General features: G+C 37.2%; 1 protein-coding gene across 4 annotated transcripts in view; it reads right to left on the reverse strand.

Moving 5' to 3' along the window:
• NPNT (nephronectin) overlaps window positions 1-21335 on the reverse strand; it is an 81977-nt gene that overhangs the window by 24911 nt on the left and 35731 nt on the right. For 2 of the 4 annotated variants that reach the window (XM_049885578.1, XM_049885579.1), the window contains 7 exons: window positions 19433-19525; window positions 12852-12944; window positions 7661-7780; window positions 6281-6400; window positions 4283-4417; window positions 3919-4041; window positions 1924-2319 (listed from right to left, as the gene is read on the reverse strand). In XM_049885578.1, the coding sequence (XP_049741535.1) occupies window positions 1924-2319; window positions 3919-4041; window positions 4283-4417; window positions 6281-6400; window positions 7661-7780; window positions 12852-12944; window positions 19433-19525 (1080 nt within the window). The remainder of the gene's footprint in view (window positions 1-1923; window positions 2320-3918; window positions 4042-4282; window positions 4418-6280; window positions 6401-7660; window positions 7781-12851; window positions 12945-19432; window positions 19526-21335) is intronic. The other 2 variants (XM_049885580.1, XM_049885581.1) reach the window with 1 other exon arrangement.

Here is a 21335-nt window from a genome sequence, read left to right on the forward strand (position 1 = left end):
TGATGGCAGCAATGCTATCTGTGGCGGGCAAAAGCCCTGGCAGAGGATCAAGGTAATCCTTTCCCAGGGTGTGTCTTTAAGATCACACTTTTATAATGGGTGTTTCAAACATTACTGAAACTCCATACTTCCCGTTTTACCCTGCTATATTCTATTGGTGAACTTCAATATTATTTTTAATTCATATCTATGTTGGTATGGAGAGGAGTAATGAGAACAGAGTCTTTTTAAAAAAGAAAACATTAAAAGGAAGACTCAAAAAAGTTTTGATATCTATGTGATAATTAGTGTCTTTTTACATTAAATAGCCAATTTTTGAAGACACTATTTTAAGACAACAGAATAATGTAAATACCAGGTTTACTTAAGCTTCCATGAATAAAACCTCATGGTATGATCACAGAGATGGAAAAAGTAAAACAGGGAGAGAGAGAGAGAGCAAAGACTAAGAGAGAGAGAGGGTGGAGAACTTTACAAAAACATGCTTTTCAAACAGACACACACATATTAAATGTATATTTTAAGAGCTACCATCTAAGTCCTCTAAAATTATATTTATTGTCAAAATATATACAACTACATCTCATCTCTCCTTAAAGGGACAATAACCTAGGGAAAAACATCTGAAAGTCACTTACAAGTAAACAGAAGTTTTCATTTCCTCTCTATTAAGAAAAGAGAAATTTTAGCGTTCTTTCACCTGGTAAAAAATTACAAAGTTATTTCACGTAAAAGAAACCAAGTTTAGTTCTCTCATGGGGGACTGAGGAAAAAAAAATAGGTACTGAAGAAAGGAGAAGAGATAGGAGGAATGAATGGGAAGATAGCTAAGGATGAGAAAAGTGAAACTTGTCACATGGATAACGAAGTACAAGGAACACAAATGTTACAAAAAAGCAAATTTTAGTTTAGAATAAAACTTTCTTTCTTCTAAACTTGATTTTCTTCCTATATCTCCACTGGTGACACCACCCTTTACCCAGTTACCATTAAAATCTGGAAGTCCTTACTCTAAATCTAGCTCCAGCCTAGATCTAAATACCAGTTTACAACAAATAAAGGGCTAAGCTGTGCAATGTCTCTCATCTCTCTTTGCCTTGAACCACCAGTTAATTGGCAGTTTATTGCATATACTCTGCTGCTTTTTATTTCTGTGCCTTTTAACTATAATGCCCCATGTTTGCAACTCCTTTAGCCAAGCAAATCATCGTTTTACTCAGACAGCCCTCACTGTCTACACCCTGTCCAAAGATTGATTAGGTACCTCTTCTCTCTGCTCCCATAATGTCCTAGACAAACCTCTTGCACTGTACCTAACACAGCACCACAGTTATCTTATGGGTGACTGTCTTTCCCACCAGACCCTGTCCTTACCTGTTTTATCTTTATAAACTCAGTGCCTAATACAGGGTCTGGCACTCTTGTTGTTAGTTCTGTTGAGTCAATTTCAGCTCATGGTAACCTCACGGATGCAGAGTAGAACTGCTCTACACGGTTTCAACACTGTGACATTTGGGAAGCAGATGGCCAAGTCTGTCTTCCAAGGCACCTCTGGGTGGGTCTGAACCACCAACCATTCAGACAGTAGTCAGTGCTTAACACATTGTGCTAATTAAAATGTTCACTGATTGAATGAGTTTTTCCAGTAAATCTGAATATGTTATGAGAATTCCCATACTGGATAGGAGCTGTGATCTATATATAACTTCATAATATTCTTTCCATTTCTACACACATTTGTTCCTTTTTGCCAAATGACTGACTCTTTGTAAAGCTCTTTATAACACTTATCTTTAGAGATATATGACTTTATACTTCGCACAGATAATTCTTTTTATGAGTTTGTTATTCAAGGCATAACCTGTGGCTGAAACGCCATCATAAAGGGCTTATTAGAAGGGTCCTAATATTTAAATGACTTACTGAACACATCTCCTCTGGGTTTCTGAGGTTCTGTCTGTATCCTGTTGTCAACTGTAATCCCCCTTGGAGATGTACTGGTGACTGGTGTGATTGTTGTCAGTCTGGTGGTTGGCCTTTTTGGTGGTGTTGGAGGTGGAGGTGTTCTGAACTCTGTTGATGGTGGAAGGGGTAGGGGTAGGGTAGGCTGTGGTGTTGGCTTTGGTGTAGCTCTTGTTGTTGGCTTAGAAGTGGGCCTGTAGGTAATGACGGGAGGAATATATGGTGTCTTCAGTGGCCATTTAGTACTTCTGACTTCAGGAATCCAATTACTGTGTCCTCCATCACCCTTGAGAACAGTACCATTTCCCTTTGGTACATGAATTGGACCTGAAGGTTCAATCATGACTTTTGGAATATCTGAAAGAGTCAAAAGATTTAAATTAATGTTTTTGCTGCCTAGAAAATTAAAACGTCAAACTAAAAAACACCCCAAAAAATTCCATGCCAACTAGGCTCCTTTTCACTTTTAGAATATTCTGCTACTGTAAGCCAGAATGTTTTCCAAATAACAAAAACATGTCAATGTGTATTTTATAGATATGTATACATAAAAAAAAAAAAAATTTTTTTTTTTTTATATATATAGGTATATATATACACATACACAGACATATATATACATATATACGGGATACATTCATACATAAATGTGTATATGTGTGTATATACACATATATATATACACACATTCATACACACCCACATATATTCATCCATTAGAGGTATGCAAAATATACACTGGTGTTTATGTAATGAATCTGTATTATTTGAAAAACAAAAAGTTTTAAATATTTATAAAGTGGAAATCTACATCAGAAAGTAGGAAAAGAAGGGGTTTATTTGGGCGATGAATATGATGACCTGAAAATAGTTTCAAATATCAATCAACAATGATTTTTAAAATGCACGGTGGGACAGAGACTTTGTAAGTTTTGTTGTTGTTGTTGTGTTTTAACATAAGAGATATATATATAGAGAGAGAGTCTATGTTAAGTATCCCTATGCTATCTGTATATTATAAAATCATGCTTAGAATTGTCTGGACTAATTTTGTTCTCATTTGCACTTTATATAAATTCAACTCATGCAAAAACATTTGATTAAAGTTCTACATATTATTTTATAGTCTGTTGTCCTTCACCCTCACTAATTTATACAATAAAAAAAAAAAAGCTTTTAAAAAAGACATTTTCAGAGGTCACCAAGATCATCTGTGGAATCTTTCCTCAAAATCTTTACCAAAAAGAATCAATATTTAATCTGCCTGGAATGATATACTCCAGACCAAGAATGATTGCATGACCCTTCAAAAATCTTTTAATCCCCATGGGTCTATGCCCTATGATTTTCAGTAAATATTTTACTCAGGAGATTTTAAACATTGTCTATTGCCACATGAAAATGCATGCTTCATTTTGGCCTTTGGTTTATATGTTTTTTCACATTTATCTACTAACATAGCTGCTACTCCAAATATAGTTTATAGTAATTTAAAAAGCAAAACAGTTTTGAAAGCAGAGAAAATAAATATGAGAATGATTTTCTTCATAGTTCAGCTGGGCAGAGGAACAAAAAATGTAGACTATATTCAGATTAACCTAATGCCAATGACAAACTAATATTTATTTCTTATTTAAACAAAATCAAATTCTCAGGAAGGGCTCTATTATTCCTTCCTAGCTAAAGAAAAGCTATGGAGAGGTTTTCATCAAGGAAATTGGAATGCCTTTAAGATTAGAATGTACTACTCAATTTTTACTTTTTAAAAATACCTGAGCAAGTGATTTATTGTTTAAGGAAAGCACAGACTAATATCACTAACTATGAACCTTTGATAAATAACCTTGTTTCTCATCTTTGATAAATAACCTTGTTTCTCATCTTCCCTCACAATGGCCTTTGTGTAATCCTGTATTTCCTGCTGGGATTTAGACCTTGCAGAGAAGTATTACTCACAGAGGCAAGTCAGTCCATCACCCTGGTATCCATCTTTACATTTACACTTGTAGGATCCGTGTACGTTATAACATCGAGCAAAACTGCTGCACTGATGTTGACCAAGGGAGCATTCATCTATATCTGCACCAGAAAGCAGGAAAAGAAGGGATTTATTTGGGAGATGAATATGATGACCTGAAAATAGTTTCAAAACTCAATTTTTCATTTTTATTTTTGCAATGTGAAGGCCCATGTAACTGTTTGTTTAATTTAAAGCCAATACTCTCCCCAACCACTGACATCCCAGCCAACACCACAGTTAAGGCACCACAGGGGGCATTATAGAAAGGAACAACACAGGGTAATTATTGAGTTTTATTACCATGACATTGGTATTTGCCTCCAATGTACATGAGGTCGAAGCCTTTATGACACTTGCAGATGTAGCTCCCAAAAGTGTTGACACACTGCCTGAATCTAGGGCAGGAGGCTCTTCCAGTAACACATTCATCAATATCTAGAAATATAAGTCAGTTACATCTTAGGAAGAGCAGTGGCATGTTCAGATGGACTGAACTGTCAAACAAGTAACTGAACTATCTGCACACAGTTGTCTGGCACATAGTAAGCTCATCATAAATGTTATCCAGATGGTTGCCTCCCTGCCTCCACACACAACTTAAGTTCCACATTTTCAAAATTCAACTCACCCTCTGTTCTTCTTCTCTTGCACCCTGTCATACTATACCTGTATCCACCTAGTTGGCTTAACTATAAACACGAGTCACTCTTGCCAACGCTCTTTTTCTTAACTTTCAAATCACCAAGTCTAGTTAATTCTACCTCAGAAAAATTATTTGAATACAACTACTCTTCTCTTTATTCACTACCACTACCCTGGTCCAGGCCTCCATCTCCGGGGATAGACTATTACAAGAACCTCTAAACTGGCCTCTTTGCTGTCAGTCTTACCTCTCCGAAGTATTCCCTAACCCACTATAAAAATGATTTTGTTAAAACAGAAGACTGGGTAATCATGACCATGCTTAAATGGTTTCGACTTGCTTTATGAATTAAATCCATATTCCTCACCATGCCCTTGAAGGCCCTGCAATGTGGCCCCTATCTACCTCACCCCTTTTCTTTAAGCCATTGCCCCTCATATTCACACTCTGCCTCCAGCCATGTTGGCGTCCTTTAAAAATCCCAAAAAAGCCAAGTTCTCTCTCACTGCAGTGCCCTGTTTGACTGGTCTTCACACAGCTTATCCTCTAGGTCTTACTTCAGGGATTTCCCTGACAACTGTTTTCTAAAGTAGACCTTTCCTGTTTTTCTCTTAGTGCCTCATGTTAACCTTTAAAACAATTTGCAATGTGATCGGGTATTTGTTTCTTTTCTGTCTCCTCCATTAGAATATGTGCCTTGCGAGGATCAAACTCTTGTCTGCTTTTTCTATCGCTGTATATACCTCACCAAGAACAGTGTCTGGAATGTAGACAGTACTCAATAAATATCTGTCAAATGACCAAATACCTCCATTTACTGAGAGCTTACTACATGCTAGGCAGTGTGCTACACTCTTTGCACATATGATCTCATTCAAACCTCACAATAGTTCCTGCCATGTGGCATTACTTCCATTTTAAAGATGAAAAGACCCAAGCTCAGAGAAAGGAGGTCTCTTGCATAAGATTAAAACTTATTGCCATTGAGTCGATTCCAACTCACAGAAACTCTACAGGACATACTAGAACTGCCCCATAGGGCTTCCTAGGCTATAATTTTTATGGAAGCAGAATGCAACATCTCTCTCCCACCGAGTGGCTAGTGGGTTCAAACTGCTGACCTTTGGGCTAGCAGTAGAGTGCTTTAACCGCTGTGCTACAAGGGCTTCTTTGCCTAAGATTCTGTATCTGTTAAACAGTAGACCAGGTCTGAAACCAAAGCCCATACTCTTAACCACTGTCTTCCTAACTAACTTGGTGGGGGGTGGGGGGGATGGGATCTAATCCTATAGCACAACACATATAACCTAGCCCTATCTATGTGTTCAGCTTCATCACTCACTTCTCCCCTTTGCCCCTTACATTCCATATAGACTGAGTTCTCCATGGTTCCCTAAACATTGTTCTCCCTTGAACTTTAGCATCTTTGCACATGTGGTTCCCTCTGCCTGAAGCTTTTTCCTGTCTGTCATCCTTAGGGAAACAGGTTTCCACGGCCCATTAACAGACAGAAGTCCTCTTCTGAAACATCATGATCTTCTAAAGGATAGCTAATGAACTGATGTAATTGCCTTTTTTCCTTATTCCCATCACCATTCACTTTCTTCCTTTATCTAAGAGTGGCTGCTGATGGAAATGTTGATTTTACAACTCACCAACACAAGTCCTTCCATCAGGAGCCAGTTGTAGGCCAGGAGACGGGCACTGGCACCGAATCTGTCCTTTGACAACATCGCAGCCATACTGACAGTTGGCCATGGAGCATGTCAGGGCACCTGGAAACAGAGTGTCTGGCTGACTCAGAGGGGTAGGGAACAGACTCTGCAACTGAAATAACTATGTTCTTCAATTTTCCAGAAATCACTGACACTGAATCAACAATGAAGACAAACAGGCCTCATATATACAACATTCTAAAGAGAGTCAAAAAATAGAGGAGGAAGACAGAAGAACGCTGCCAGGGATGATTAAAAAGAAGTGTACCAGCTTTGCTATTCTCTGGGGGACACCTTTAATATTGGTGAAGAATTAAAAGAAAAATTTAAAACCTTATCCAGCACAGATTATCTGGAAATTTTTCCAGTGGTCAAGGAAAGTTGAGAATTGAGGTATTTTTCCAGTTTATTCAAGCTGAATGCTGCTCCTAACTAAAACATCCAAATAATGTCTCAACTTCCCATTAAATTTCTCCAGAGGACAGGGGGAGATTTCCCATAGAGTTGCACAATGTTAGAAGATTCTAGCATCACTGCCACACTTAGTTCATGCAGTGCTTAATAAGAGTAGCCAAACTTTTGCTGTTTTAAAATGCAATTGTTAACTGATAATTTAGTGACAATAAAAATCAAGTTGCCGATGATGAGATATCATATAACCACAACCTCAATTCAATGTTCAGCCTGCAGAGAACTTTAGGGCACTGTTCATCTTATAAACACGCTCAAATGATAGTAGGAGACATCAAAGATACACATAAAATCTACTTTTCTTGTAATATAGGTGTTTATTTTTTCATGTAAAGTAGGTATTTTTTTCAGAAAAGAGAAATAATTTAATCTTTAGACCATTATAAAGAAAGGTAAAAATGGAAGCAGTATTTATGAATGATTTACAAGCATTCAACACGTCTGATGGATTTTCTACAGCAAATAGAGTGTGCATCCTTATGAGTAGCACAATATTCCCCAAAGAGTCGCTAAGGCTCTTTTTCTATCTGGAATAATTACTCAAAGTCCAGGTAAAAGACAGGGAAAATTATGTTGAGAGAGACATTAAGAAATACACTTAGTCTTGTAATTCTTGTTCTAGACACCATTTCCAAATCGATTTAACATTGGTACCCAAGGTAAACGAATGCTATGCATCTAAAATGGACATCTCTTATTTTGATTTTCATTTCTTCAGGCATGCATATAAACACATGTACACTTCCTGTTTAGGAGGCCTGGAAGGCCACTTTCACAAAGGCAGGTTACAGAGCACGGCATGAAATCAAGCCCAAAGCACTTGTAAAACAGTTGAGATTCTTGACATACTTGAGCAAGACCCATCCGGCATGAGCATATATCCGTTGAGACAGTAGCACTTGTAGCTGCCGTAAGTGTTCATACACCTGTGCTTACAGGGCCGCGGCTTCAGGCCACACTCGTTTAGATCTGAAAACAATGGGGGTTGAAGCGGAAAAATCACAAAACCTCAGCACTATTGTAAAACATTCAAAATGCTTCTCTGTATTGAAGAATAAATGAGAAAAGTGGGTTAAGCTACAGCAAAATGTGAGTTATGTAAGAGATAGATCCTGTTCAAGCAATCTTAATTTGAATATTGGTTATACTAGAGGTGACCAAGAGTTTTCTATCCTTTGTGATCTAAAGCCTTATAACAATGAGAAGGTCTTCTGAATTTCTGGGCCTTAAATTTTGTGGTGCACATGATCTCTGTCCAGACAGGATGGCTAGGAGGATCCTCCCCACCGGCCAGTGCCTACCTTGTCATCCCTAGAAAGAGCAGAATGCTAATCTCCTCATGGGTGTTGCTGTTGTTATGTGCCATCAGGTCAATTTTTGACTCATAGCAGCTCTATGTGACAGAATAGAACTGACCCCATAGGATTTTCTAGGCCTGGTGGTACTGTGGCTAAGCACTTGGTTGCTAACTGAAAGGTCGGTGATTCCAACCCACCAGCCCTCCACTGGAGAAAGATGTGTCAGTCTGCTTCAGTAAGAATCACAGCCTTAGAAACCCTAAGGGGTGGGTCTACTTTGTCCTATAAGGTCACTATGAGTTGAAATCAACTGGATGGCAACAGGTACTCTTTACAGGCACAGAACTCCAGGTTTTTCTTCAAGGAGCCACTGGGTGAGTTTGAACCTCCAACCTTTCAGTTAGTACCAAAGCACTTAACTATTGTGCCACCAGGGATCCTTAAATCATTTCTCTGACAACATCCTCAAAATATCTAGATTACTTCTAGATTCACTCTTGGCAATGTGATCTTACTCTTTCAATTTCTTCCTTTCTCTGTTTAAAGGCGATATCACATGAGCCTATTTTACTTTACAGAAAGTACACAGATTTTAAAGCATTAGAGTGTTTTGACCTTCCCAAAGGAAAGCTTTATTTTCAGAGAGTAAAAGCTACCTAAAATATAGTCACCATTATCGTGGTCTTTCTTGTTCAATCCTGTAGACTCTGCACAGATCTCAGATTAAAAGAAGCAAGCTTCAGTTTCTTACTTTAGTAATGCATTCAAATTACAAATGAACTAAAAAAAAAAACAAACCCCTCCTAGGTATTATCATTCATTCAGCAGTTAAGGAGAACATATGGAAATACTAATGGCCAATACATAATAGTCTATGATTATGCATTTTAGGTTTACTGGTTTAAATATCAATGTTAAATGAATTAGTGGACTCCCCATTGTGAAAAATTTTCAATCCATGTGGAGCACTGCCTCAAGTGAATATAAAACTCCTAATGACAAATAAACACTGAAATAGTAGTGCTCAAAATACAGACTTCATTAAAAAGAAATGTGACCACATATTTATTTTGTCTAGAACCACCTGATTACCATAATTGTTTAATTTATCTGTATCATTGAACTAGAAATGCAGATTATAAAAAATCTATTTACAAAGTTGTTTTCAAATCTAATCAAATCTAAATCTGATCTCATTTATTAAAAATCTATATATTTCACTTAACTAACCAAACCCATTGCTGTCGAGTCGATTCCGACTCATAGCGACCCTATAGGACCAAGTAGAACTGCCCCATATGGTTTCCAAGGAGCGCCTAGGTGGATTTGAACTGCCGACCTTTTGGTTAGCAGCTGTAGCTCTTAACCACTATGCCACCAGGGTTTCCTTTACTAAACTAGCAGGTTATATTTTCAAATCACCAGAAAATTATTGCATCTAAAATTGTTTCATATTCTACTGACTTTCTACCTTGAATTTTTTTTTTTCCTACCCATACCATAACTGTAAGCAGATCCCTAGCTGGGTGCAGCCTAGATGGTGAAATGAATGAACCAAGATACCTGTGTTATCTCTGATGCTTCTCAATTCTCTACTTTATTGTCTCTTGTTCAGTCAACACCAAAATCACATTAAAAAACATTTCAGAAGAAATTTTCCTCATAGAAGGTACTTTGTAGATTACACTATCAACAAAAATTTGATTTCTTCCTTTATTAATTCAAGTAAAAAAATTTTAATCAAGGAAGAAAGACTGAGAAATTCTATCACCTTCCCATATTCTTCTACCTTGTATTTCAATACTTATTAAAAATTAGAGACAAAAAATCCTTTCTCACTTTTTAGGAGGAGTTAATCATCATTTCTAATACATCACACCTGGTTTTGATAAAGCTCCGAATTGTATAATAGCAAATAGTAGTTAAATCTGTGTACATTGTTAGAGAAAGGCTTTGTGTTTTAAATATTTTTCTGCACTAAACAAAAACAAAGCTATAGAGTAAGACTGAGTTCTACATCTCAAGGGAGGGAAAGTGATGGATATAAAATATGTGTCCATAAAGGACCCTAATGATTATTTTTAAAGAACCACAAAAACTTCGTGGGTTCCTAACGATACACAGAAAATGGTCAGAAGCTTATAGCTCCAGGCAGCTCATAAACAAAAGATATGAATGCTGATGGAAATCTCATCAGATACCATATCCATGGACTGGAGCAGAAGCCCAGTTGAGGCAGCTCTTCCACAATCTGGCTCCAGACTTGGAATATAGGGCCCCTTAGGATGAAAAAAAATAATAATAATTTTTTTTTTTTTTTGGATTGCTTAGAGTATCTTCATGATCCATACTGGGGCTGCTAGTGGTCTTAGAGACTTGCTTCAACCCAAATTTTTCCTTACCTTCCCATGAAAAAAAGCACTTTGGGGTGAAGGGTTATGATATTGAAAAAGAAAAAAAAAAAAAGATAAGCTGTCATTATTCCTCAAAAAACTGGGAATCACTCTGAAATAATCTGGAAAGGGAAGTAAACATGTAACGTTCAATGGGTAAATGTAGAGACATTTTGTTGGCAAAATGTTCTTCTCTTTATTATTAAAATGGCACCTAAGTATTAAAATGCACTGAAAGCAATTTGGGGGAACTGTACACCCACAACTGTTGATGGGCTGGATGATACTCCTTGACAGCTGGCTAGTGTCAATCTCCCCTAGGCTGCCATCATTTCCCCATCTGTCACAGGCTTGAGTCCCCTACAAACTTCACAACGACCGTTACAAAGACTGCTGCAGAAATTATGAAATAGGAGGCACAGTCATCCCTTATTATCAATACTTACCAAATATCGGACTTTTGCTACAACAGGGAGCTTTAAAAAATGAAAAGCATGTGGTGTCACAGTAAGCCTCTTTTTCTTCAATACTATTCAGAATTTCTACTCTATTCTTATTATATTTTATTTTCTTATTGACCTAATGCCTTATGAAATGGCGTTAATATGTACTGCTTCCAATAACTCTACATTCCTTATCACAATCTCTTGGCGTACAGATCTATTAACACTTGTGTTATCATATTAAGTCAGAAATTCAAAAATGATATTTCCAAATTATAGTAAAATGCTCCCATACTAATAAGCAGAACAATATTAGGAACATGAAAACTCTCTTGATGACACTGTCTCACATAAATCCTAAAAGCTGATAAGAGAACCTAGGAAAGAATAATTTATTTTGAGGTTTTTTTTTTTTTTTTAAAGTTTACTCTTTCTTTGGAAGCTTATAAGGAAAATTAATTATAAGGAAATAACAAATAATTATAAAGAAAATCTGTAATGAAAAGATATTTAGTGACATCTATCATGTTCCTCTCTTATTACTCCAAAGACAACACTCTCCAATTAAACCATTTACACTCAAATGCTATAATTATGTAACACAGTGCTTAAAGAGCAGGTATTACAGTGAGGAGTCCATTTAAGCAGCTTGGTGGATTTGGGAGCTTGGGGGGGGGGGCAGGGAGGAGTTGGTGGAGAGAAGAGAGCTAGTCCAGAACATAAACGCAAGCTGCATAGCATTCTTATTACATTTCAGGAAAAAAAAGAATCAGAAATTTTATTAACATGCAGATTACTGAAAATTAGCTGGAAAAATCTTGAAGAGATTAATTGAATAAAAAAACCTAATGAATTTGTAAGGAAAATAATCTTTCATTCATTTTAACGCATTTGGACTTTTTTTCCCTTTGAGGCTTATACTACGCAATGATTCAGAAATCTAAGCTTTTAAATTTTATCTGACTAAAGTGGAAGGCAGAGACAAACAGCAGTCAATATGCCAACTGTCATTATTTCTATTCTTTAAGTTATCAATGACTCGGAAACTAATTTCATTGTCCTCATCCCTTGTGTAGAAAATACATAAATGCATCAAGTTCTGTATCAGTAGAGAGGCAGTAGTTAATAATTTAAGCTATTTTAATTCAGTCATTCTAAGTTCCTAAATCTATAAGTGTGTGAGAGATACACTCGCTTAGAAGAATTATAAAATAATACTACCACCTTACTTTTCTATAAAACTTTCCAGCATCATGCAGAAATTATTTTTGGAGTTCTGATCTTCACACCAACCCTGCATTCAAGTAAGGCAGGCATTACTCTCTCCCTACTGGTATAGATTTGATTCCTAAAACCCAAATGCCTTAAATGGCTTACTCACAATTCTGAAGCTAATTAAAGGCCGTACTGGTATCAGAAATTGGGCTTTCTAGTATTACAAAACGTACACCAAATGAAAGAAGCAGATGTAGGCTTGGTTTCTAGGTAGTGTAAACTCTACACCCCAAATAGATGATGGTGGGAAAAGAAGACTTGAACACTTCTAAAATCTGCTTGGTAAAAGCCATCAAAATCCCAATCTCCATTGCTTTGGAATTCCTGACTTCTGCTACATATGAAAACAAAGTTATTTTGCATGTCTGATTTTTAAAATACACGAGAACCCTAGAAAAGAAGAGGAAGAGCAATGATGCTGACGCATTGAAAGAACAGTGGAGGCTTCCAGGCTTTAAAGAGCACAGAGAATCAGCACCAGGTGGCAATCCCTGCTGCTTATTTCACATGCGTAGGCTGCTGAAGACTGGGCGCTCCTGGGGCTAGTCTTCACACGTGTGCAAGAAGGGACATAACTGCAGGAAGCCGTGCAGGTGGAAGGAGCAGACCACCTGTGACAATGCACGCTCACCCCTTGAAGGTAAACTTGTGGCTTGATGATCCGAGGGTTGGAAAAGAGGCTGTTCACTGCCTTGGTCAAGAGGAGTTGGGTAGAATTGTTCATCTTCACACCAGGAAGAAGGTAACAAGAGTCAACTTTGAACTGATGTCATTTATAGCCCTAAAAATCCTTATAAGTATATATTAAACAATTACAGAAAGTTGTTGGAATTTAAAAAGAATGCATTTAGATGATTTACAAAAAAACACTTGCCAGTTCTTTTGTTCTTTCATTTTTTTTAATTTTTATTTTAATTTTCCTAAAATCTATCACTGACATCTTTCTACCTAAGAAGACACACACACAAGTTCACAATTCATTATCTGCATACCAATTTTAAAAAGACTTGAGGGAAAAAAAAGCCATGATGATTTTAAAAAGTAGGATTTTAGTCATCAATTAGAAGGAGAAGACTCAGTTAAAAAAAGATTAAACAAACATTGGTTACAATCAATCTGTTCTGTTTAGAGACCTTGAGGCCTTAATGGACTAACTTATGACTTTTCCTATATTATTATATTGCACAATAATACAATTGTCCAATAGTTTGTAATACTCCAAAATTATGGACAAATTTATGATTTGCTTAGAGGTCTTATATAAATAAATAGCATGATGGATCATCAAGAGTTTCAGTCAAATATAAGAACTTATGCTACATTTAGGTGGCACTTAATCAGAACATACGTAAGAAGTTTTGTGCTAAAAATATTACCCGTTGCCATTATTAGCTTACCAAAATCCTGTAAGATGGGTGAGAATCAAAGTCGAGAGACAATAAAGAAATCACATCCTGTTTCAAGGCTATTATATTATTAGTGGTCCATTAAACTTCCAAATGAAATGAACATTGGTTTCTGGGGTTGAAACTACACATCGTTCAAAAACCCAGGCTGTCGGCAACAACCTTAATATTAGGGTTAGAGTATTTAGACTGTTGTGATTAGAAAGCCATCAACTTTCAGCTTTAATAAAAAAAAAACTAAAAAAATAGTTTTGTTTTTTTTTTTTTTAGTCCACCAAAATTTGCTAGTTCTGTGCTACAGGACACCAATTCTTTTACTGGGATAAGGAATTCAATATATGAAACATAAACCATGTGAAAACATCAGTAATTAATCGAGACTGGTAAATTACTTTTTCTCAAATTTACAAAGCATGCTGTGAATTCAAAAGAATGATTCTTTCACTCCCAAAAACATGCAATAATATGATATTTTACATGCTCAAGATCACTCCCCATTGGAAAAGCTATATAATAATATTCTTTTTTTTAGCTGGCGGGGAAGGGGATTTGTATAGATACAGAGAATTACAGAAGGGAAAAATATCCATGAATAAAATTACTGGAGAAATTAAGGGGGGAGGGAAATAAATGATCAAGGAAAATCTAGCCAGAGTTTCTATTAGAATTTTGAGTACGGTGAAACGTACCATGTGCCTCATAAAGCATGGTAATGATCAGTTCCTGCCTGTGGTTTTATATCTGATCTAAATAAACAAACAAAAATCCCAAACCCGTTGCCGTCGAGTCTGTTCTGACTCATAGCATCCCTATAAGACAGAGTACAACTGTCCTCATGGGGTTTCCAAGGCTATAAATATTTACGGAAGCAGACTGCCACGGCTTTCTCCCGAGGAGCGGCTGGTGGGTTTGAACCACAGACCTTTTGGTTAAGAGCTGAACCCTTAACCACTGGGCCCTCAGAGTTCCACGGCTGAACTAGGTGTAGAAAATCCAGAAAAAGACTCCGAGGGAAGAGCAACAGCACCAACAGCGATCACCAACAGCAGACTCACACAAAGCTTGTGACAAGGCTGTTAAATTAAGCCAGTTCCAAAATGCAACTTGCCCTGCTATTCTGGCTGCTCCCCAGACAGCTCTAAAAGCTCTCCTTAAGTGCCTGTCATTTACTCAAGCTGTTAACTCCACCAAGCATGTTTCCAGGGGGTTATTTCTTAGAGCACCTAACTCACAACAAAGTTCTCAGCAAATACTGGCTTATACCAAAACCTACTTTTAATCAAAAGCTAATTTCCAATTCTGTGAAATTATTTCAAATTTACCCCTTCTTGACATTTCTCACCTAGAGAAAAAATGAACCAGTTTAATTTCCCATATCTCTGGGGCATTTTTTTTCTGGGGCACGTTTTCCACTTTATTAAAATTTGTGGGCAAGGGTTAAAAAAAAAAGTCAAAGTTAATTTATTTAGCAGATACGACTTGCTCTAATGACTTTATGGGGGCACTAAGCAAGTCCCTGGGTAGCAAAAACAGTTACATGCTGGGCTATGAACTGAAAGGTTGGCAGTTCAAATTCACCCAGAGGTGCCTTGAAAGAAAGACCTGGAAATCTGCTTCTGAAAGATCACAGGCATTGAAAACCCTATGGAACACAGTTCTACTCTGAAATGCATGGGGTTGTCATGAGTCAGAATTGACTAGAGAGCAACTGGTTAGTTAGTTAAGTAGTTCTCACACACAGGTCACTCACAGCAGTCTCTCTCAATCTGACAGGGCTTTTGTGGAGAATTAAGAAACTGTCTAAGGTGCTGGACCAGACAACTCCATGGAACCCTCTCGCGTTCCTATGCGTGTCAAGACCAAGAACTATTATATGAAATGTCATCTGTTTAACCAATATTTAATATGCACTTATGTGCAAATCACTTCAATAATAGGCTCTTCAAAAAAAACCAAAACCAAACCTGTTGCTGTTGAGTCGATTCCCACTCAGAGTGACCCTATAGGACAGAGTAGAACTGCCCCATAGTGTTTCCAAGGAGCGGCTGGTGGATTCGAATTGCCAACCTTTTGGTTAGCAGCCAAGCTCTTAACCGTTAAGTGACCAGGGCTTCTTCAAAATAAAAATAAAAATAAACCCAGTGCCATCGAGTCAATTTCGACTCATAGTCAACCCTATAGGACAGAGTAGAACTGCATCATAACTTCCAAGGAGCGCCTGGTGATTGAAACTCCTTACATCTTGGTTAGCAGCTGTTTAGCGGTTAACTGCTATGCCACCAGGGTTTCCAAGGCTTCTTCAGGAACCCAGAAATCAGAGAGATACCACAAGGGGCTCCTGCTCTTCGAGAGCACAAACCTTTATCCATCAGGAGCCTTTTTTGTCAGGAGGGAAAAGAGATGATCTAAAACAGGTATGTTTGTCCTAAGCTTGAGTTTTATTTTCAACATTGGCCTTGATATTACATTTTCCGTGTTAGCACTAGGTTTGCAAGTGTAAAAACCTGTTTTGCTACCGATGAAATCCTCTTCCCTCTAAGGAATATGGTTTTGGAAAGCAATGTTTTAACTTAATATATTCTAATTTTTTCTTTAGAGAAAGAGTTATATGTTACAGACAAAAGCTTACGGGAAGCTGGTTTTCTGAAAATAAGAGATAACTAGTGACAGATCCTCATTTCAACAATAGCTTTACTGTCTTTGAAGCATATTCAAGTTAAGGTACCTCATGCAAATAAATTTAAATGAATTTTTCTACAGTCTCAAAAACAGTTTCTTTTTATCAGACCTCTTTATATAATTTTCTGGCAACAGGACAAACAAGTTTTGTGGTGCTGATAAATTAATGAAACCTCTGATGGTTTGTTTTCACCACTTTACAAAAAGAAGTATACTGGGACTCTAATACGAACATTGATAACTCAATAGCCAAGACCTAACATGTTGCCACTGTGAACTCAGGCTGGGGAATGGAAATCAAACGGATTTTTAAAAGAGTAAATTGAGATCATAAGAATATCATCTTTTCAAAAAGATTGCCCAGGTGTATTTGGTAAAAGAAAAACCAATGTTAAAACAGAAAATTTAGAAAAGAATCATTAGAAAAATTAGTTATATATCAAGTAGCAGATAAAACAAGAACCCACTTTAAAATAACAGCTCGTCCTATCATGGAACACCTCACATTTTACTAGAATGGATTTCATCTGATAGTTCAGGAAAAAATATACATACTTTCAAACATTGTATTCTGGATTGTGCTGAAAACTATGTTTATAAATCACATGACATACCTCAAGGAGTATCCTGGAATAGGGGGAAAAAAAAAACAAACTTTTTTTTTTTTATGTAGGGGAAACCCTGGTGGTGTAGTGGTTAAGTGCTATGGCTGCTAACCAAAAGGTTGGCAGTTCAAATCCACCAGGTGCTCCTTGGAAACTCTATGGGGCAATTCTATTCTGTCCTATAGGGTCGCTATGAGTTGGAACCAACTTGATGGCAACGAGTTTTTTTTTTTATGACAAGAATTTCAACAATATCATTTCTGTATCATGGGATATTTAGGCCCCACAGCAGGGTTTCAAATATCAAATGACAGGAGAAATTAATCTTAAAAATAAGTAAAAATTGACTCTCTTCTATTTTTCTACCTAAATTTGACCCCAACCAGAAACCAAACCCACTGCCGTGGAGTACATTCTGACTCATAGTGACCCTATTGGACAGAGGAGAACTGCCCCATAGGGTTTCCAAGGAGTGGCCGGTGGATTCAAACTGTCGACCTTTTGGTTAGCAGCTGAGCTCTCAACCACCGTGCCACGAGGGCTCAGCTTTCTTTTATTTCTGGCTTTTTAAGTCCTAATGGTAGAAATTTGGGGGCTGAAATTAGTTAAGAAGACCAAAACCAAACCCATTGCCGCCGAGTTGATTCCAACTCATAGTGACCCTATAGGACAAAGTAGAACTGCCCCATGGGGTTTCCAAGGAGTACCTGGTGGAATCAAACTGCTGGCCTTTTGGTTAGCAACTGAACTCTTACCCACTACGCCACCAGAGTTTCCAGTTAAGAGGACAGCTTTGTTGAACTTGTTAGCATGAGCCAGACAATCACATTTCCAATTATATTTTCTTCTTCTACAATTAATATGGTAGAAAAAATGTGGATTTTTTAAAACAATACTCTAAGTTGACATCCTACCTCTTTTACCAACTAATTCTGTGAATTTGGTAGGGGCACTTCAAATCTCTAAGCTTTAGTATCTTCAAATGAAAAATGGAATAATAATGTTATTAAATGTAACTTAATTATAATAAATAACATGCTACCTCCTAAAGTAAGGATGAAAGCAGTTAATATACGAAAAATACCTGGGACATAATGAGTATTAAATAAATGTTTGCTTTTATAAGAAACCGATGCCAGTTAAATATGATTTACTGAATGAATTGTTTTATTTCTCAAAGGAACATTTCAAACTGGTCAGCTATTGAAGGGAGATTTAATAATAGAACCAAAGTTTTCAGGGTTTGAAGGAACCTCAAAATTTCAAGTCAAACCTCTGCCTGCCTTCTGTTATTAAGGGGGTTTTACCTAAGTAGTAACCGAGGTTCAAAGAGGTTAACAATTTGCCCAAGTCTACCCAACTGGTTCATGGAAGAACAAGGCGTGCCCAAAGTTACCTCTCCTGGTGCAGAACTTCTCTTCAAAATACATTTTAATCTGTTTCAGAGATTAAGAATAAGAATAAGCTGACATTTTCTTTGGTGAAGGGTAAGACAGTATATAATACTGGGGAAACCAGCACAACTCATACAAGGTAAGGTATGGAAGCTCCATAGACACATCCAAACTCCCTGAGGGACCGAATTACTGGGCTGAGGGCTGTGGGGACTATGCTATCAGGGAACATCTAGCTCAACTGGCATAACATATTTTTTTAAAGAAAATGTTCTACACTCTACTTTGCTGAGTAGTCTGGGGTCTTTAAAGCCTGTGAGCAGCCATCCAAGATGATCCACTGGTCTCACCCCTTCGGGAACAAGGGAATAGGGAAACTAAAGACACAAGGAAAGATTAGTCCAAAGGACTAATGGACCACAACTACCATGGCCTCCACCAGACTGAGTTCAGTACAACTAGATGGTGTCTGGCTACCACCACTCACTGCTCTGACAGGGATCATAAATAGAGGGTCCTGGACAAGGCTGGAGAAAAATGTAGAACAAAATTCTAACTCACAAAAAATAGACCAGACTTACTGGCCTGACAGAGACTGGAGAAATCCCAAGAGTACGGCCCCCAGACACCCTTTTAGCTCAGCAATGAAGTCAGTCCTGAGGTTCACCCTTCACCCAAAGCTTAAACAGGTCCGTAAAACAAAACGAGACTAAAGGGGCACATTAGCCCAGGGGCAAGGGCTAGAAAGCACAAGGGGACAGGAAAGCTAGTAAAAGGGAACCCAAGATCGAGAAGGGCGAGCGAGTATTGACTTGCCATGGGGTTGTTAACCAATATCACAAAACAATATGTGTACTAATTGTTTAGTAAGAAGTTAGTTTGTTCTGTAAACCTTCATTTAAAGTGCAAAAAAAGTGACATTTTTATTTACATTATTTATTATCCTCTGCTGAAAATAATTTACAAATATTTACTGTTATATTTTTATCTATTAACAAAATGACAGCTCACATATTTGAGAAAAAATAGCTATAGAGAATGGTTTGGGATGAGAATTTAAAGTTTTTTAGATTTGGCAGGAATAGAGGTAGTTTATGAGTGTGTATTTCTGTCAGACTGTTCTCCTACCTTGATTGCAGGTTTTTCCAGCATATCCAGGGTAACACTTGCACTTGTTTGGTCCAACACATTCACCGTGTTTGCACTGTGGTTGACACACAGCTGTGAAAAAAGGACATCTCACATTATTTCTATGTTGGCATCACATCAACAACATAGCATCTCTGTCATGTACTAAAAAAAAAAAAAAAAGAAAAATTTTGATAAAAAAAGAAAAACAGAAGAAATAACTTACAACAAAGTAGCAAAAATATATAAAATCATTGTTCCTGTAGTGGTAAGCACTGTGTAAACTACATGTTTATGTATGTATGTATATGGGCGTGCAAGTGTATGTGTGTATCACTTGGGCCTGGAAAATTTGCTAAAATTGAGGACAACATTCAATAGTAAAAATAAAAAATACATACATACATATATATATACATATATATTTTATACATATATAAAACTATGCATAAACATAACTGATGTTAGTCAAAAGTTATAATTTTATAATTTCTTGTCATAATTTCATTCTCTCAAATACACTTCAAAAAGTAGTTCTTATTCCAATGATTTTGGATATGTATGAATCCAGATATATTTCAAGTTAAATTATAAAATAAATATTTTATTGGAAACGGTATTACTAAGTATGAAGCAAGACAAAATGAAATAAAAACTAAACCTTGACACTTTTTGGAACGTCAGTTTAAGAATACTTCTATCATCTTGATCATCCTTAACTCCAAGGTGCAACACAATTGCTCATCAATCTATAATGGCTTTTCTATAGTCTATTACAGCAAATACAAAGTACAAAGCTCTCAGTTTGACATTACTATTCTCCATCAACTAAGTTCTTCTTCCCTGAAGACCTCAAAATTATTTAAAGCATCTCTCAGTCTTTTCACAGGTCTTCCCATCCTGCAAAAATAGCAGTTGGAATTCATTCCCTTTACTTTATACCAGTGGTATAAAACACTCTATACCAGATTATTAAAACAGGTATGTTTATCCTGTTTTAACAACTAACTGGGTGTGCTTTTGCTCCCCAGGGGACATCTGACAATATCTGCAGATATATTGGTTATTGCAACTTGGGAAGGGGTGCTACTGGCAGCATCTAGTGGGTAGAGGCCAGGGATGCTGTTAAACATCCTAAAATGCTCTCACTGCCACCCCCACAACAATAAATTATCCAGCCTATTTTTTTTTTTATTTAAAATCTCAGGATGCCAAGATTGATAAATCTTGCTCTATTGCAAGTGTGTGCAAAGTACTATGTCATGTACTATGAGAGATGAAAAGGAGTTATATAGCACGGTCACTGGTCTCAAAGAGTTTATAATTTAGATGAAGAGAAAAAACCACCACATTTTTAATTCAAGTCAACATTTATTTATGAGCAAAATAGATGACACACATGATATATGTGAAGGAATTGTCAAAAGAGAAAATCCATATGGATTTGCACAGAAAGTCTTGTAGAAAAGGGCTGAGTTGGATCTTAAAACATGAGTACACAGAGAAGACAGAACAACATTGTGGTGCCATGGATCACTTTCATGTGGCCTCTCTAGCCATGATCTTGTAACTTCTACCCAAGTAATTGGGTGAGACTGTCCAGATATGGTAATTGGGGCCCACCAAAGGGATTAATCAGTTTTTCCATCTTGCTGGGCTTGAGGTAAGCCATCCCAGAGATGAGAAAGAGAGAATACCACCACCACCAAGCAAGAACAATCAGGAGCCTGCACATCCTTTGGACCTGGGATCCCTGTGCTGAGAATCTTCTGGACCCAGGAGATGGAGAGCAAGCGGTAGCCCTGAAGACACTGAGAAGCGGTGGCAGGAGAGGCCTGGCAGCAGGAGATGGCACGGTGGGCTTCCCAGCTCACAGAGGTTGAAAGCTAAGTACCTTTGGGCA

This window comes from Elephas maximus, chromosome 5, assembly GCF_024166365.1.
Source record: "Elephas maximus indicus isolate mEleMax1 chromosome 5, mEleMax1 primary haplotype, whole genome shotgun sequence".
Classification (NCBI taxonomy): domain Eukaryota; kingdom Metazoa; phylum Chordata; class Mammalia; order Proboscidea; family Elephantidae; genus Elephas; species Elephas maximus.